The 18,471-nt window shown below is 37.9% G+C and overlaps 1 protein-coding gene across 3 annotated transcripts in view; it reads right to left on the reverse strand.

Annotated features, from left to right (window-relative positions):
- SH3TC1 (SH3 domain and tetratricopeptide repeats 1) overlaps positions 1-12,354 on the reverse strand; it is a 38,689-nt gene extending 26,335 nt beyond the window's left edge. For 2 of the 3 annotated variants that reach the window (XM_074587479.1, XM_074587482.1), the window contains exons 1-2: positions 11,937-12,354; positions 1,750-2,001 (exon numbers count right to left, since the gene is read on the reverse strand). In XM_074587479.1, the coding sequence (XP_074443580.1) occupies positions 1,750-1,957 (208 nt within the window). In that variant the 5' untranslated portion in view covers positions 1,958-2,001; positions 11,937-12,354. Of the gene's footprint in view, positions 1-1,749; positions 2,002-7,745; positions 8,348-11,936 lie in introns of those variants that run through there. The other variant, XM_074587481.1, reaches the window with a different exon arrangement.
- Between the last annotated feature and the right edge of the window lie 6,117 nt (positions 12,355-18,471).

Consider the following 18,471-nt stretch of genomic DNA (forward strand, 5'->3'; position numbering starts at 1 on the left):
AAAAACAGTGAAGACAAGGCTTGATATTTCTAAGAATAAAAGTGTGAGAAATAGCTCTTTAAATTTTAAAAGAAAAATTCTGAGGCAATTTTCATGTATCCTAAGACATTTTTCCTCTGCAGCTCTTCCCTTGAAAAACAATTCTTTCTAGTCTTGTGCATCTTCCCTCAAGTGCATCTGTTAATGTTGCATGAACAAAGTCACACAAATAAATAAGGATACATAAACACAGAGTTTTCCGGCTTCAGAAAAAAGGCAGTAAGCAGTAAAAACATCATCTTTGAGGCCAATTATTAGACTATACTAACATTAGAAATCTCAGTTCTCAAGCACTTTGGGTTTTGTTAGGTTTTGGTTCCTTGGTTGGCAGGTGCAGAAGGGAGTGTTTGTTTTTAATCTGGACTCAATTATATTTGTTTCAAAATTTAAATTTGGTAGTAGGTTCACAGCAGTGTAGCCTGAGTATTTAAGGAACATCATAAATTTAAGTTCCCTACAACTTCTGAGACCAGACTTAGTTCTAGTTCTGCTTTTTCTGTTTTAGTCAGAAGTACAAACAGCAATTGTCAAAACTCTTAACAACATGTTATCACTTTGATCATCATTTAATAGTTGATAAGGGCAATTAATTAGCAGATGTTTTTGGTATGTGAATTTGCCATTAGTATTATTTCAATAGTACTAGATATAGACTTTCCTTGAAAGGCATTTATTGAGATATTAATATCCAGCCTGTAATATTTTATTTAAAAACTAAACCTAATTTCTGTGGCTTTTAGGAAGAAGCAAAAACTATGAGCAAGCATTTTATTACTCATGGGAGTTTAACTATAAATAATAGTTTGCTATTAAATTTCAGCAAAAGCATAAGAGTTACTATAAATACCTTTTAAACATTGTTTAAAGTCCTATAATTACATTCAAAGACTTAACATGAACTCCATGCCCCATTCCTAATTAACAGGATGACTTGCTTACTTCTTGGCAAGCTGAAGAGAAACTATTCTGCTCTGGGATGCTTCTACCTGGTATTCTTTGATGTCAGCAGAGTTGCAGTTGTGAACAGAAAGACATTGCCTTTCTAAGCCAAAGGACATGCAATTTAAAATGAAATAGTTTTTCCATGATCACTTGAAGTATTTCCACATTCAGAAAGCTCTCAGGCCTATATACAGCAAGTGTCTGGCCGCTGGTTTTGAAAGACAGCCATCTACGCCACAGCACTGTTCCAGCCAGAGAGTGTTTGACTTTCATGTTTTTACTGCATGAAGTATGTTTTCATTTGCAGAAAAATAAAGATAGTATTACATCTTTTGCTGAAAAAATGGAAATCTAAGAATTTTTATTAAAGCAGAAACACACAGACTAACACATCTCTGCTTCTGAATCTTAGCTATTATAGCAAAAGGTGCTAGACAAAATATTTATATTTCAGTATTCTGTCTCTTGGGGTATGATTATTTTCATCTTAGCTTATCTTAACTAATAGATAATTCATTTGTCTGCTCAAAGTGAATTTCAATACAGATCGTTTAATAGTCCAATCTATGCAGCATTGCCATGGAGGAAGTATACCGAGTCACTTTGTTCCATTTAACAGTTTTAGATGTATTATTAAAAAAACTCAGCCAAAAATCACTTGAAAATTCTCTCCCTGTGCACAGCAAGCAATGTTTAAAGAACACATTAGTTTAAACACAGAGGAAACTCAAGAGCAGAGCGACCACTCTGTGTTGGTCGAGGTCTTACCCATTTGTTCTTGCAATGCATCCATCCTATCTACATCCCTGGCGGCGCTGATCACAGCATTGGCCTCCTCACATTTCCAGTCAGACCTCCACTCTCCCTGCTCCATTTCTTTCTTCTCCAAGTTCCTGTCTTGCTCTCCCTCTAGACCAGGGATGATGGCATTAGCGCTGAGCATGGACGTGCTGCCTGCTGCTGCCGAAGTCTCCATGATTTGCAATTCCTCACAGTGATGCAATTAACATTATCAACAATCTGAATGAAAATCCAATCATATATTTTAAAATAAGTCTCATAATACATGCACGTATTCAAGAGCTGTCCCTCTCCTGCAGGAGTTATTTTTAATTGTAATATACTTTAATGTATTTCCTTCAGACTTCTTTGAGAGGCATTGTTGTGTAACACCCAAATTCATCCCAGAAAAAGCTCCTGCAATTAGATGGAATCACTGCTTTAGCAACAAAGCAATAGATTTGACTAATAGCAACAATCCAAGACCTGAAGTGAAATGTCCTCATGCCCGCTGCTAATTATTCATTCTTGGCCAGCTTTAATGCAGAGCCTCCAAGGGATAGCATCACTCACATTAATACAGGCAATGCAGGGGAAAAACATCATTTTCTAAAGGTGACAAGAATGGAACGGGTACTGCATGCTTAATTCAAACAAGCAGGAAGGTTTTTATAAATCCAGATAAAGAATGAATCCTCTGCAGGCACCCACACTGCAGGAAGATCAGTATGTAGGGATCTAAAGATTTCTTTGCAGTAAAGCAGCAGAGTGATCTACTGAAGCTAGAGGCCGAGTCTGGCCGCAAGACTGTTATTGGCATGAACATAAGGAAAAAGGAATAGAAGTGGAAGTAGCGCACAAGTAGTTGCAAGTTTCACTGCTCCCTCTATAGTCACTGATGTGAGACATCCTGCCATCCCATTTCTTGGGCACAAGCTACTTCAGCTTCAGAAAAGTGCGGGCAGACCATCAGCCAATGCATCCGCAAAGGACGTGACTCGTAGCCAGCACATGCCCTACTGATATTTAGACCCTTTTCCTCAGTGGGTTCTCACATGCCTCTTTAATTGATTTCATAAAGCTACGGGACAGATTTTGCATCAGTCCTGTCACTTGGACTTAATCCAAATTCCTCTGAGCTTATTCCAGCCATACTCATTAACAAGCTGCTTTTATTATGAGTATACAAACTTGTAATCTTTGTGAAATTTCCTCTCTCATTTGTTTTCCAGCAGAAATTGGTTAAAACTGAAGCTGTTGATGGAAGATTGCTTTCGCTCTGACAAAACCTCAGACTAGCGCCTGGTCACCTTTACAATCTGCCTTCAGACCAGTCTGGAAATTTCTCCCTTCTCTGTTCAGCATGCAACGGGGTATCCCAAAGCACATTGTTGTGGCTTACTTCTTCACATATATGGCTTCCAACACTTCCTGCCCTCCAGGCTTCATCTTACAGATCCCTAAACCTGAGCAAACTGAGCACCAACATGAACAGCAGCAACAGCTCCTAGCTGTCTGCCATGGTGGGCAGGTACACCAGACAAAGCAGCGATCTGTTTGCACAACTTTCATACTCTGTTTTGCAGTCATTGAGACCTTTAGCCCATGGAGCACTTGAATAAGCAGTAAACTATATATAGACACAAGCAGGTTATGCAATTAGAAAAAATTAATGAGGTATGTATACAGGTGGTATGACCAGCTCAGAGAAATAAATCATGACCATATCTACAACAAGCACAATAGTTACTGAAGTATGAGGAAATCTAGGCTGGATATTGTTTTAATGTTTTCATTGTCCCATTTTGCCATTTATTCAAAAGTATCTATCAGAGCAGCGAGGCTGATTTTCAAAAGATGCTTTGTGGTGTACCATCGCAATTCTCCATATGAAGCTATGTGTATAAACTCATTTATGCCTATAAAACACAGATAGTATCTCAAACACAAGTGATTTTGATGCCTTTTCTCAGAAAACAGTATTTCCACTAATGTATTTAGTTAACATTGTAGTTCTGACTTCAGATCCTAGTGTCTCTTGCTAACTTTCCTGAAAAACAGCCTATCAGACTTGATGACCTAGTTATGAATGATTAAATGTAAAGGCCTGCCAGAGACCAAACTCACTTTGGTAGGGATAAGCTTTTCCATTTGTATAGCTGATCTTTTCCTTAAAGTAACGACAGTAGCTAACACCATTCTTTTCAGTACTGTACAAGGATTATACGTAATGCATTGTAATTTTCACACGTAAGGATTAAACACTCTTTTGCATATATTTTATAAATACTGGTATCTCCTGCTAATGAAGATGTAAATATTATGATATTAAGGATAATTGAATTCCAAAGGTGTTTAAATTACATTTTTCTGTGAATCCAAAGTCAGTTGTTGTTTTTAGATTGGGATTATCCTTAATTCCAGAAATGAAATTCAGTGTTCAGAATATTTATTTTTTTCCATCAGGTCCTATCTACAAGCAGAAATATAATCCTCAACAAAGTTTAGGAAAACAAGTATCCTGTGACTTGAATTCTTAGAATTCAGTTGAGTTGAAGAGATATTGGTTAACTTTTCCCGTCTTCTGCATCAACGCATGTCGGTAAGCATAACATATAAACAGGCTTGTGAATGAACCTACAAAGCACAGTGCTGCAAGAGCAAGCAGAACATCTGAACGAATCAAAATGGATATGATCTGTTTAAGAAGATTCAGTCATAGTACCCCAGAGCCTAAGCCAAGGGAAAAAAATCAGAATGAGTGAAAGAAAAGCAAAAATTATATGTTCTTATCAGTGTTTTCTCTTGGTTCTTCTAAGATACACAGTATGAAAATTAAAATCTCAAAAACATTTTTAGCAGTCATGCTCTCCTCTACAGATTCCTTTCCCATCTTTAATGTTTGCTTTAACTATCAAATGTCAACTCATGAGGCTCTGAAAACAAGATAGTAAATAACTTTCCTGTAGCTAGGCACCTAGTCTACCTAGGCCCATTTGAACGTTTGTTTAGCATCTAAATGTATCCTAAGTAATGCAAATTTGGTCACAGTTGACAAAGATTTCATAGAACTTTGCACCAAATCTCTGTCCTTCTGCTGTTCACCTTTGACTATCATATAAGTATCCCAAGCAGATAAAGACATTCATCCACTATAAAACAGATTTAGAGAACATTAAACTTCAGTACTTGAGTCACGAGCATCATTACAGACTTTTCAGAAACCTATATAATGCTAACTTACTATCATACTTACTAGCAACTAGCCATTTGTTGATAGCAGCAAATAGAAGATGAAGAAATGGATTAAAGATCTAATGCTCATCTTTTAAAATAAGTTTGCCTTTTATAACCGGTTCATACAATCTACATTTATGTGCATTTTACTTATAATTTAGACAAAATTATTTTATCTCATGCTTTTTGAGGCTTGACCGAGAAATTTGTATTTGGTGCAGGATGTTGGCCATAAAACTTAATGATCTTCCCATTTTTCCAAACCAGGAGCCATCCTCTATTCAAAAGCCATGCAGGCAAGAGGTGACACTCCCCACTGATCTGGGAGAGTCTCAATTTCTAAGGCAGGCACTTGCAGTGGAGATGAGATACAGATGGAGGACAGCTCAACAACTCCTACAGGAGTGCCACCAGGTTTACTGGTGTCATCCCTCCTCATGGCCTGAGCTCCCTGGACATGCTGCCCTTCACAGAGCCATTGGTAGCTCCTGTCCAGCCTTACAAGGCTCAGAAGGTCACTCCACCTCCCCCTTTCCTTCTCACAGGGCATGGCAGGCTGGAAAGGTCTGTATGCAACAGCTGCTGAACAGAAGGTGGAAATAAGAGTCTCTTTTTCCTACTGGAAGTTAAATAGAACAGTTCCATTATCATGCTTTTCCCGCTGTTGCTGCTTCCTTTTCATTGAGTGCTTGTATCTGTTTTCAAAACACAGCTAACCATAAGAAAAAACATTAGCCTGACACTTTCCATTTCCCTAACTATGCAGGTTGAGCGGGGGTTTTTTCCCCCCCCTGTACCTTTTGTTGTTGTTTTAAGAGGAGTTGTGGATGACAGGAACGCTGTCTCTCCCCCCAACTCCTTCCCATTAAAGGAGGTTGAAGAAGAAAACTAGTAACATCCACTTAACAGGTTCTGGCTCTCTCTTTAAAGGTGTATTTCTAAGTATGAGAATAGGACTCAATATATAAAAATGAGTTATCTCTGAACTAGTTGCCTAAAACCTGCACACAATACAATATTTCTCTTTCATTCATCACCTTCCCTCTGGGAGGCTCAGGACAACTTATTAACTCCTAGCTTCAAGACATCAGTGGCAACTATAATCATTGTAGTTTTACAGAGATGGAAAATGAGACAAAGATTATTTACGGTCATACAGGAGTGCTACAGAAGTGCTGGAGAAATAGCCAGGTGAATGTAAAGTTGAATTAATTTATCCCAAGAGGATTATTTATACATATTGGAAACCTCCAGGATGGTACAAGGTTACTGCCATTGCTCCTCTTTGTGTCAATTCCTATCTCATCCAAAGAAAATAAGCACCAGCTACTGTTTGTTTCTCCCCTCATCTCATCTCACCTGAGCCCCTGGTGGATCAGGGGCAACTTTTCTAAATTTAAAGCCTCTAGACTCTACTAACCACTGCTGCTGTACCTGAGACAACAGAACTCTGGCAGCCCCAAAATTTTTTACTCATCTTATGCGGAGTGTTACATTCAGGGCTCCAAACCAGGCAAGACAGCTAGCGAAGCCTGCATTGCCTTCATTTACAGGACACCTGACTATGCGCACACCCTTGATCTTCTGCTCTGCTTCATCTCCTGCACATCCCACATGTCATACAATACCTCGGTCTTGCAACACTACTGCCATAAGTTAATCTAGGTCATTTTCCCAAACTGACACTAGAGTAGTTATTTTATTATTCCTTCTCCCCAGTTTCAACTCCGATTTGTTTCACATTTCCTGTATAAGGCTACAAATATTTTACAACTGAGATCATTATAAACTTTATCCTTAGAGAGACCAAATCATAGCCTTGATCTCTATGAAATTTAGTCACAGGCATGAATTTTTTAAAAAAAGAATCCATACTATGTACTGTACAGGCAACACTTAGCACTTTTGTCCTCCAGGGCTGCTATGGAGGACATATAAAGGTAAAGCAAATCTTTAATCAGAGTAAACACACTTAGGTATCTTAGTACTCTCCAAAAATGGAAGATTGACTCCTTTATCACTGAAGTAACTTTAGGTTAGTTAGCAATTCTTAGTAAACTATGTTGCAAGCAGTATCATTGTTCATAGTTGGTCTACAAACAAAAAAGCCCTAGCAAGCTTAAAAGATGCATTAGATTCCTTTAAAAGTTTTAACCCTTTCTCACAATTAATTTTCTTCATACCTCAGTAACACTGAAATATACTTTCCTCCTGCAATCCAGCTCTGAAATCACTAAGTCCAAAATTTCCAAATTTAGATGTTGAAAATTGTAGACTAAAATACAATTTCATAGCTGAATAAAAACAAGCATGAGCTCTAGGGGTGCTTTAAAGAAAAATCAGGTCACTGTTAGAAAACTATAAAAGGCATCTGTGAATCTCAATACTTCATTTTGAGTGCTAGATTTGACAGAGTTTGGCCTGTGGCGGCTAATGCAGAGGAATAAAGTAGGAGGAATACTTTTGTTACTGAATAGCAGCTCAGCTCACAACACTGCTGAGAAGCGGGAACACAGAGCACCACAGGAACTCCCAGCACATCCTCATAACCACGACGGATCACATTTACACATATTTTCCAGTCATTTCATTACGGACACACCAAAGCATTGAACACGTCTGAAATTACCCCTATTTCTGCAGTTCTAACATCTTGACAATAAACCTGCAGTCAAATACCAGACCACAAGTACCTAAAATAAAGCGAAAGGCAAACATGCAGATATAGAGCACAGGCCTTCTCCTACCTTTTCCAAGTCTGATTCGCTACAACATGCTGGTAAAGAGCAGACAAATCCGTGCCTTCCTCAGCTCTGCTCAAAACTGACTCCAGCACAGCTCTTCCTGTTTGACCTTCTTATCTTTCCTGTTGATTGCACAGCCCAGCTTGGACGTGGCAAGTACAAAAAGTTGTCTATTAACCAATACTGTTAATTCAAAAACTTTAGTTTTTTTTTAAAAAAAAAGAAGAAACATTCAGGAGCATGAAGTTGAGCTACTAAAGTTCATTGTGCAAAGCAAAAAAAAAAAAAAAATCTATCAAGTGTGCTGGAAGGTTCATTCACACACCCCTGCTTTCCAAAGCAATAATTCACGTTGGCATTTTGCATTAGTGGCTAAAAGTCTCAATGGGACGCATCCAGGCCATTGTGCTAGGCGAGCATTGTTCAGACAAAGTAACAAACTGTCCTTCGGATGGAGTACCACGCTTTGTTGCCCCTTTGCTTTTGATCATAGAATTAGGTTTCTTACTATCATTCCAGCTACAAAAAGGCTGATGAATAATTGTTTTACAGTGAATTCTCTCTGATACTCTTGGGTTTGAATTGCAGAAGTGGGGAGTTTTGCAGATCATGCACTATGCAGCTGTGCAGCATTAAATATCAGTTTGGGGAGGTAGGCAAGTCTGTTGTGGAGTACATGCAGAGCATATCTTCTGTGTCAAAAGCCTTTATCATTGATCCAGATGCCATATCCTAAATGATCCACAAGAGAAACTAGAAATAATCCATCCCATTTCAAATCCGCTTGCTTTTTGTCCTCTACACTTTGAGATGTTTTTATACTCTCTTCCTCCCTACCATACTGAAAATTTCACATACGGTTAGTCACAGTTATGCTACTCTTGTAGGTAAGCACTGAGTACCGCAAATGCCATCATTGTGGGCTGCATTGCAGCAGGCACTACACGAGAACAGAACAGTGTCCACCCCAAGTGTCTGTTATCTCAGACATCTCTAGTTGGCAACATCCCAACATTTGAGGTATTAGGCCATTGACTAGTTGTGCTCGTGTATGTTGGCAGGGGGTGTGTTGTCCTGAGACACATCAAACAGTCAGAGAAAGCCTGTGGGACTGGGCAGCACCTGTAGAAGGTGGTTTGAGGTTGTCCTGCACAGCACTGCTGCCCTCCTACAGCTCTTGCCAGGGGGAATAGAAAAAAGTGACCTTTGAGCTGCCTTAAAGACCGTAGTTATGACTTCTGCTAATCTGCCTCAAGGAACACGCACTTAAAAGTTGGGTTTAGACTTTATAAACTAGATAGATATTAATTACAAATCATACTCTCATTTACCTTACTTCATCCCCGTCACACCATGTTATCGTGAATTATAAATGCTGCTTCACACTGATCAGCCAATCTGTTCCTGCAGTATGCTTGGGAACTCTCCATAGTTCCAGACATTATGAAGTTGGAGGGTATTCAAGTAATTGTATAAATCACAACTAACTAATCATCCCACAGGGCTCTCCTCCCACCGGAATTAATTTGATATTACACTATAACGCAGTACACAAAGCATGCCACTTCAGGTTTAATTAATTTATGTAGTAGCTATGCCAACAGCACAAAATACCCTATTTCTGTCACCATTTTACTGACTAGTTTTCTATGAGTTTCATAAATGTCTAAGTCTTTTCATCACTTTATTTTATTTGTAGATTTAAGGATAATCTTTGGTTACATTTTATATCCTCAGTTCTTCACTGGTATTCCTATCACCTCTTCTTTCATGTGTACTCAAGGTAGTTTTGCAAAAAAAAAAAAAAAGGGGGGGGGGGCAAAAAATCATCTAACCCTATATTTTTCCTAACGAATACCAATCTTCTATCCTCTATTTCTACAGCCCAATCATTTTAGAATCTACCACTGATTAGTGTGTTCCTAAAACCTAAAAAAATACAACCAATTTTTATTTTAGAGAAGTGAAATTAGGAGAGACGCAACTCACTTAAGGAAACAATTTACAAAATAGCAACAACTGAACTCCAGGCTCCTTAATTCCATTTTCAATACCTGCTTAGAATCATAACGTTGTTTGGGTTGGAAGGGACCTTTAAAGGTCATCTAGTCCACCCACCCCTGCAATGAGCAGGGACATCTTCAACTACATCAAGAATCTTCAGCTTCCTCTATGATTTTACTCCACAGTGTATTTCATCATGCCATGCACAGTACTTCAATTCTTGGAGGTTTGTATTGACATGCAGTTTAAATGGAAACACGGAAAACAAAGTTTTCAGCTTCAGGGTAATGACATCAAAGGTCGACCCTGCGCTTCCTGTTGTCTTATTAAAACGGTACCAATCTGCATTACAGAAATGTAAGTGAATAACCTTATTGAAGATATGAACAGCTGCTCTCATGAAAGAGCTCCAGAGACCAATGTATTGTAGCAAACAGGAAAAACACAAAGGTAGCACAGAGCGGTTTCTGTATTAGTAATCGCATTGCTTATACTACATTTTAATCACTAGAAATTGTGCTACCTGTTCAGGTTTCCTTATGCTAAAAAATAGACTTGAGAATACTTCTTCTTTAACTATTAGAATTACATGAAGACTTGAAGGCCCTATTTATGTTGGGTTGTCCCTGATCTTTTCAGGATTATTAAAAGAAGCTGCCAGGAGGCCGAGGAGGACATTGCGTGTTGAAACAAGACACTTCCTCTAATTGTCTCTCTCTGGCATTGCTTTTCATCATCCTGTTTGTCAGCCCTTCTGCAGCTGCACGTTTGTCTGACTGCTTTTCACCACAGCAACTTGTTTTAGGAAAAACAACACATTTTAATATTAAGGCCAAGTTATACCTTCCAGTATAACTGTTGTTCCACCACAGCTGGGGACATACCTATGAAGGAACAGTCTGCTGCCAAAGGAACTAACTTGAACATGTAAGCACATTGAAATGTAACTCATTTGACTATTTAATGATAACTGATAGCAAATACCAGATTTAGGCAAGAAGGGGCCTTCTTATCCACTTTACTAAATACCTGTCTGATCTCTTTCATCTCCAGTCCACTAAACATGATAAAGCTTATTTCGCCTTGCTGAACCTTATCGTTAAAAGATCCTCTTTGTTTCATGTTTGCTGAAATTAGCATTCTTCGCTATTTACAGCTGGCATGACAAATTTGTTATCATATGAGATGCTGCTTTCTTGGCTAAATTAGTCTCTATTGGTTCCGATTTCATCCAGTGGTTAAGGTATACTCACTTAAAAAAAAGCGTGTAATGCAATCTGGACTACAAACTTCACAGACAAATACCAACTGAGCACTTAGATGTGAAACCTGTACATCTTGAAGTGGGAACTCAGTGACAACCATTTACTTAGCAAACTTACTTAAATAATTATATTAATTTTAGCAGGATTAGCAGCATGCATGGATATTAATTGTATTATCATCTTCACACTAGGTTTACACAACTTCCACAGAAATAGGCTTAGCCATATGTTTCCTTTTGATTAGCGTGTTATCTCTCCCCAGTAACTGCATATAGAGTTAGCTAAAGAGTTAAAGTGTTTCTTCCTGGAGTCCTGTCATCTTTTCATCTGCCTGGTTGGAACCCAGATATCTTTACTTCCCCCAGGTCTTGAAAACAACACCACCCCAGCTCCACAGCCTGGTTCAGAAAGGAAAAACAGAAAACACAAAAAGAAAAATATACTCCCATCCATCTGTACGGAAATGCCGTCGCCTTGTAGTCTGCAGGAAAATGCTGAGTCAAAACATCCAGCTGTTACACCACTTAAATAGTTCCTAAGATATTTACCCAGCTCACTAAATAATAGCCAATTTTACTTACAATTACCAAATGTTAATAATAGATGTTACTGAGCTTGTTATTTGTCGCCACAAGCCATAACACGGTGCACACCTGACAAAGCTTCCTCCTAAGTTTAGCAACTCCCAAGAACCACCATTGCTCACTTGAGGACATTTTTGGCCATGGGCCAAATAGCCAACATGCTTCTACCAAGGAAACGATTTGGGCTCATATCCAAATCACAGCAGGCAGGAAGATTGTGATGGGATTCCCTGTTCTGTCTCAGCCATGACATGGACCATAGGCCTCCATGTACCAGAGAAAGATAAACCTTCTAAAACAGTTTCATCATCTCATAATAAAAATTTATTATTAGCACTTACCACTTCGAAGATTAATCATCTCCTTCCATTACTCTCTGGGTCACCAGGATTTATTTTCTGCCCCACAGGGATAACAGCCTCCCCTAATTAGGCACAAACTTTTGAGCCACACATGGCACAGAAAGCTTTTACTTCTCCATTGGCCACAAACCAAAAACATTCAGAGAGCTTATATTCACGAACTCCAGTACAGAGAATGAGCTTTCCCTATTATTTTTTTTTTTTAATTTTGAAAGTGAAATTGATTTTCTTGTATCTTCTTTTCTACCGGGATTAACAAACCACCTTGTAAACAACACCTTAAAAATTTAGGTAACACGTGTTGATATGGAAGCAACAATACATTCTTCTACAAACCTCCAACTATTAAAAGGGGGGGAAAAAAAAAGTCTACATGCAATTCAATTTATACTTAAACTCCCACAGAACACCTGCTTTTTAAAAAAAAATATTTTTTTATCCTCCTCAGGCTAACAACCCACCTTTTATAGCATTGCAGATAATTTAAAAGAAAATGGGTACCTCCTTTTATAATCAGGTGAATTGATTTTTCATTAAAGGTTAACTTTTTCCAGCTGCTTGAAGTTTGCAGGTAGAAATAAGAGTTTATTCTTAAGGAAAGATTTGTAACCTTCTTATAGATAGCCAGGAAATAATTGTGTAATGATATATTGATTTCAGATTATTTATCTTGCTGCCTGAATTAATTTGGTATCTCTTTTCCTTGTGAGAAATCTTTTGTTTTCCTTTCTAGGCATTCTGAAAAGGGCACTAATTAAGGTTTTTTCCTGAGTGAGATTTCTGGCGCGGTTTTCCTGCTAGCTTTTAAAACAGAGAAAACTATGTCAGTATATCTGAAACTGTTTAGTGTGAGGAGACAAATCACGTGCCTCCATGATTTTAAAAAAGAAGGTGGAGAAGCAGCAGCAATGAATATTTAGTTCTGCTTCATTTCCTTATCCCTTCTAAGGATTTGCATAAATGTATACTATTTGAAATATATTTTTGTATTTCTATATACATATTCACACTCTGTTTTTTTTTACTGGGGTGCTAAAGCATTTCTGGGATGGATAAAAAGACATCCAACAGCAAAGTACTTACAGTCCTTAGCTGTACGCTGAAACAGTAAATTTGCAGTACTGAAATTTTACCCATCTGCTTGGTGATTCTGCTTAGTGCTAGATAATGCAGGGCGAGGGAGCTCTATTTATGGGAGCTTGAATATACATGGAATACAGATATCTCCTGAGCTAGTTTTGGTGTTGAGGAAGTAAAGTTTGACTTACTTTGGCATCCAAAATGGGGGAAAGATATTTCAGTATGGATTTGGTGGAAATGATGGCTCACTTCTGCGTCTGCTGATGCTCTGTGGAAGAACATGCCTGAAGGAATACGTGGAGGACCCAAAATGATAGATAGCCACCAGGCCAGAAATGATCATAGAATCATGATTTATCATCCTATAATCTCTGTGCTGTTTATGAGGTACAGCAGAGTTTAGCGTCAGTAGCTTCTGTGTAAAGCGGAATGAATGCTGGTGGCAGGCGAGCCATGTGAGGGTTTTCCCTTTGATCAATGTAGCCCAAAATGCTACCTCCTTATAGTTTGGGATTAACATCTCCAGCCACCAAAATGTCTACAGTATAGAAAATCCTACATTGATAATTTTGACTTTAACAAATAACTGTAAAAGTCTGCATCCATGTAAAACTAGCAAAGTAACTGGGATTTTTCCCAATTACTTCTGCCCTCTAGTTGAGACCTGAAGAAGGGCTCACGTGTGCAATATGATGTCCATTTTTTGCAGCTTTATCTGTAGATCCAAGTTACAACTTCACTTGGCCACAGACACCACAACTAAGTATATAAAAAGATGGTAATAAACATAACAAGCACAACACTTCCTGCTTCTTAAGTACCCAGCCTTGGCATGCTTGATGCAATATGTCCTAGATGAAGAATAAAGTCTTTAAAAGATACAGTGCAATCAACAGTCTTGAGAAATATGAGGAAAGATTTTCTATTTAATAGAGAGGATCTGAGGCACAGTGGAGGTTTTGTCAATATGGATCTGAAAATTGTCAAAACTGTACATTTAACTCCAATTTAAATTTTGGCCTTTGAGCCATCTTACAATTCCATTTATGGACTATCGATTAAGTGAAATATACTTTCACTTGCCATTATAGACAGTAATGATGTTAAGGTGTGAATGTGTAAGGGAATGCTATAAAAAGATTCTTAATAAGCTTAAGAGTATGCAACTAAAGAAAAAATATAATAAGCATTAACACATTCTGGGCTCACTCCATGAAATGCACAGTATTCATCATATCCATTCATTATATTCAGTAATATTTTTCCATTTTTTCCCATGTTTGGAAAAAAATATTGTTTCCATTCCTCCTTATTTTCTAGTTGACGTCTGTGCATATGTTATCCACAAACCTCACCCAAAACCTTCAAGTTAGCTGAGGCTTGGCCCAAGCCGTTACATACAGATTGGGACCTTCACCTTGTATCAGTAAGCCTGGAAAGCAATACTGATTGTATGAGGCAGCTTTGATGCAGCTGGGGACACAGGAGCATTCAGTCACAGCTGCATTTTTCTAGGGACCGATGTCTTCAAGGCCAGGTACATTCCCTGGCAGAGTGTGCGGAAAGCTTCTGTAAACTGTCGTGCATCTTATCAGGCAAAGCCTCGCTCACAGATGGAGCTACGTGAGAATTTTATCACCCAGGAAGAGTCTAAATTCTGCTAGCATGATACTGTATTTTTTTTTTTTTTAACGTAAGAACAGTGTTAGAGATGCAATGTAGGATAAGCACCAGGAAATCAGCATACATCAGCCTGAACTGCAAAACAGAGTTAAATTGACTCGGAGCCAATGGATTGTAATATCATCTACTTGAAGTGAGATAACGTAGCTTCACATGAAGAGCAATTTTCCAAGGAGTCACATTTGCAAGAGATCACAATATGCTTAATAAGCATTAACCTCTCCGCAACAGGCACAAAAGGGACAGTATTATAGTTCTTGCTTGTTTACTACAGAAAGCACAACATTATTTACATGTTTACAGTGTTGAGTACTGATATCACTGGCTACACAGACTGCATAACATCGCACTGAAATCCTCGCGAGCTTCATCTGCTGTTCTCAAATTAAAATGAGATTTTTGCCAATATTTTTGCAAGTGTAGTGACTTTTATATTATTCATGCTTTGTCTTGGCTCTTCCCCAAACCGTCCTTTGCATTTGTGTTTCTGCGCATTTCATTGCTGTAACCTGGGGGGTTGTCATTCCTCTGTATAAACTATATATTGGTGCTAATCATTACCTGCTAGACTTCCTGTCATATGCAGCAGTCGGCAACATTAAAATTTATTTGTTCTGACCAACTTTCCAAAAGCTGACTGCTGACATGAGAGAACAGTCCTTGATTGTCTCACTGTAACAAAGATTTCTTTCATCCGCAGCCATTGTTCCCTTTGATGTTATTTCATTCTTTCTGTTTTCAAAGTTTGCCTGGGTGTTTTATTTGACCTCCTGATCATAATGCATTTAGGTTTGTAACGGGTAATTGATGTCTAAGTTATAACTGCTGATGCAATATTTATATTCTGCACACGGTGTGAAAGGAGCTTTGCATAAAAGTTGTTACAGAAATCTTGACAGTGCGACGCAGACATCTCAATATAGTGCTACGTTATTATTTCATTACAGCCGCTTCACACTAATTCATTATTTATAAACACGTGTACTTCTGGCTCAGTGAATAGTTGGCAATTTATTTCCATACCCAGAATCTCATTTTAAGATCCCAGGCTGTTATTCTTCTGAAACTTCAGACTTTGCTGATATGTTATTTCCTACCAATGCCGTATCGATACAACAAACACAGTAAGGTGGTAGAGAAGTTACTGCTGTCACAGGCACAAACAGGTTACAAACACAAGTGTGGCTTCTTTTGGCAACTGTCCCAGAACCAGTAATTCCCTGATAGAGTAGCTTTAATGTCAGAAAAGTCATAATTTAGATTTGGGATGAGACAGAAAATTAGACTAGTTCAGGTCTAGTTACAGGACTGTAACGCAGGCAAAGTAGTCCAGCCCTGAATTCCTGAGAGACATACAACTAAAACAAAAAACAAAACAAAACAAAACAAAAAAACCTCAACAAACCCAAAATATTTTTAGCACACAGATGTTTAGGGAGGTTTCTTCACACAAAAGAGAGTCAGTAAAAAGCAAAAGAAGGGTCATGACAGGTTCTTTGTCTTCTGTGATACAAAAGAATTGCTATTTTTGAAGTAATAGGAAAATGAGACCCTTCTGGAAATTGATAGAACACATTTGAGGAATAATTTGTCATTTAAAACATAATCACTTCAAAATAAATTACTATAAACTGTAAGATTACTTATTGTCTTCCAGAAGAAGTTGTCAAAAGACAGCAGCTTGGAGTGAATATGAGCCTAATCACTAGATTTCAGGTTAAAAAGTAAAGAAATTCCAAAGTTTCTTAGGAGCTTAAGCTCAGCTTTCAGGGCTACCTAAAAGAATTTAAAGGCATGAAATACAGAGATGCACATTAGGATTTACAAAAGGATACCTAATTTATGTGTGGTTTTTATGATTTTTTTTTCATTAGATATCCATTTAGGAAATTTTTAGAAGGATTTGAACAACTAATGGTATAGCTGGGACAAACTGACTAATTGTTCTTTTAAGTTTCGCTCCAAAACCTATTGACCTATGCTATTTGACCCGAATATCTTATGATACTGTGTCAGCTTTGAGCATGACGCCAAGAGCCAACTTCATCAGGTTAAACAGCTAGTTGAATTTGTGGTCTTCTATATTCTGGACTAGCAGGTAAATCACTCCTGTCAGGTAGCTGGATGATGTTTTGTTGGTTTTTTTTCACAAGTTTGTTTTTTTTTTTTTTTTTTCTGAAGAAACAAACGTTCTGCTTCATTCCCAGTGCAGAATTTCTAGTTCCTCACCCTCTTGCTGGACCCACCATCACTGAGATACTTTTAAAATATGACCCCTTTCATACTCAATTGTCAATGACCTAAAAAGCTTTGTAGACAAACAATCAAATAAAAGCAATAATTTTATTGTGCTGGAAGCCCATGGCCTCCCCATTGTTGTGAAGTTCAGAAATATTAGAAACAATCCTTTTTTCTTGCTTCAGTTGGACCTTTTCAAGAAAAGAACTAAATAAAAATATCGTATGACAACTTTTCCATGAAACTGAATTTTAAAATACCAGTATTATTAATTGAATGTTACCCCAATTGGATTCCCTGAATTTTGAAGATAATAAAAGGAAAAAAAATAAGAAAGCAAAATACTTTTTGATGTGGTTAAGTTCACTTAAATACACAGGGGGAAACAACCAAACAACTTTCTGTCTGCTTGAGCTAGACCAGCTTCTGCAAGAATTTATATTTTGTCGGTCCATTAAGTCTGCAGTATACTTAACATATAGAAGCACACAGTCAACTGTAATGCTAATATCTGTTAATGAATATAAGCTGTATTGATCGTTCTATTTTGGTTTACATTTAGAGTACTCACTCTTTTTTCCTTTACATGAAGCCACATTCCCTTACTTGTCGAGGGAAGACACATGAAGATATATTCCCTTACTTGATGAGGATGCATTTCTGATAACTGGGATGGTTAGGAATTCAATAGATAGTGAAGGGGTTTTTTCCCAATACAGCTAATGTAATAGAGCAAGATGCATGAATGTACTTAAGAAACACGTACAGTTTAAATACACAGGGACAGTAAAATGCAATATAAGTTCTTCCGTAACACTGTCCAAATAACATTAGTGGAGAAATATTAGAAAACATTTGTATATTAAAAAGTAAACTTTTTTGCCTTGCATAGAGTTTTCTAAGCTCTTCCAAAAAATAATGATGCTCTAAAAAGAATTCAGAATAACATTGAGGATGTGGAGGAAGAAGCAGGATCATCAGGATTGCCAAGGGCCAATTCAATTTCCAGTAATGACAGAAGTGGTGCAAAGTGCTGACAGCGTACAGGCTGCATTTTCAGCCTTCTTTGCAGTGGCTGGACAAGCTGATTGCTTTTAAGAATTAAAATCAAGAGATGGCTGCCTACTAGCCTGAGATTTGGATTGGTAACACAAGACTGAATCTTACATTGCTCTGAGGAGTGTATCTGCCCATCCTCAGGACGGATCATTGTCCTGAATGTTTCGTCTATGAGACTGCATGCTCAGTGTAAATCCTTTAGTGTAAACCTTCTTGCCAACTCTTTCTGGATGGTTTCACGTTGACTGTGAAGCTAACAATTCTACCACACTTTCGTTATCAACCCTTTCAAAAGCAACTTCCTTAGCAAAAGAGTCTTTCTGGAGAGCAAGGGTAACATCAAATCCAACAGGGTTCATAATAAACTCTGATGACTATTTTTGCCATAGACCACTCTTGCACGGAATCGTGACCTCTTCCCAAGTAATGCTAATGTTATCTATGCCATCCATGA

The sequence above is a fragment of the Larus michahellis genome, chromosome 5 (assembly GCF_964199755.1).
Source record: "Larus michahellis chromosome 5, bLarMic1.1, whole genome shotgun sequence".
NCBI lineage: Eukaryota > Metazoa > Chordata > Aves > Charadriiformes > Laridae > Larus > Larus michahellis.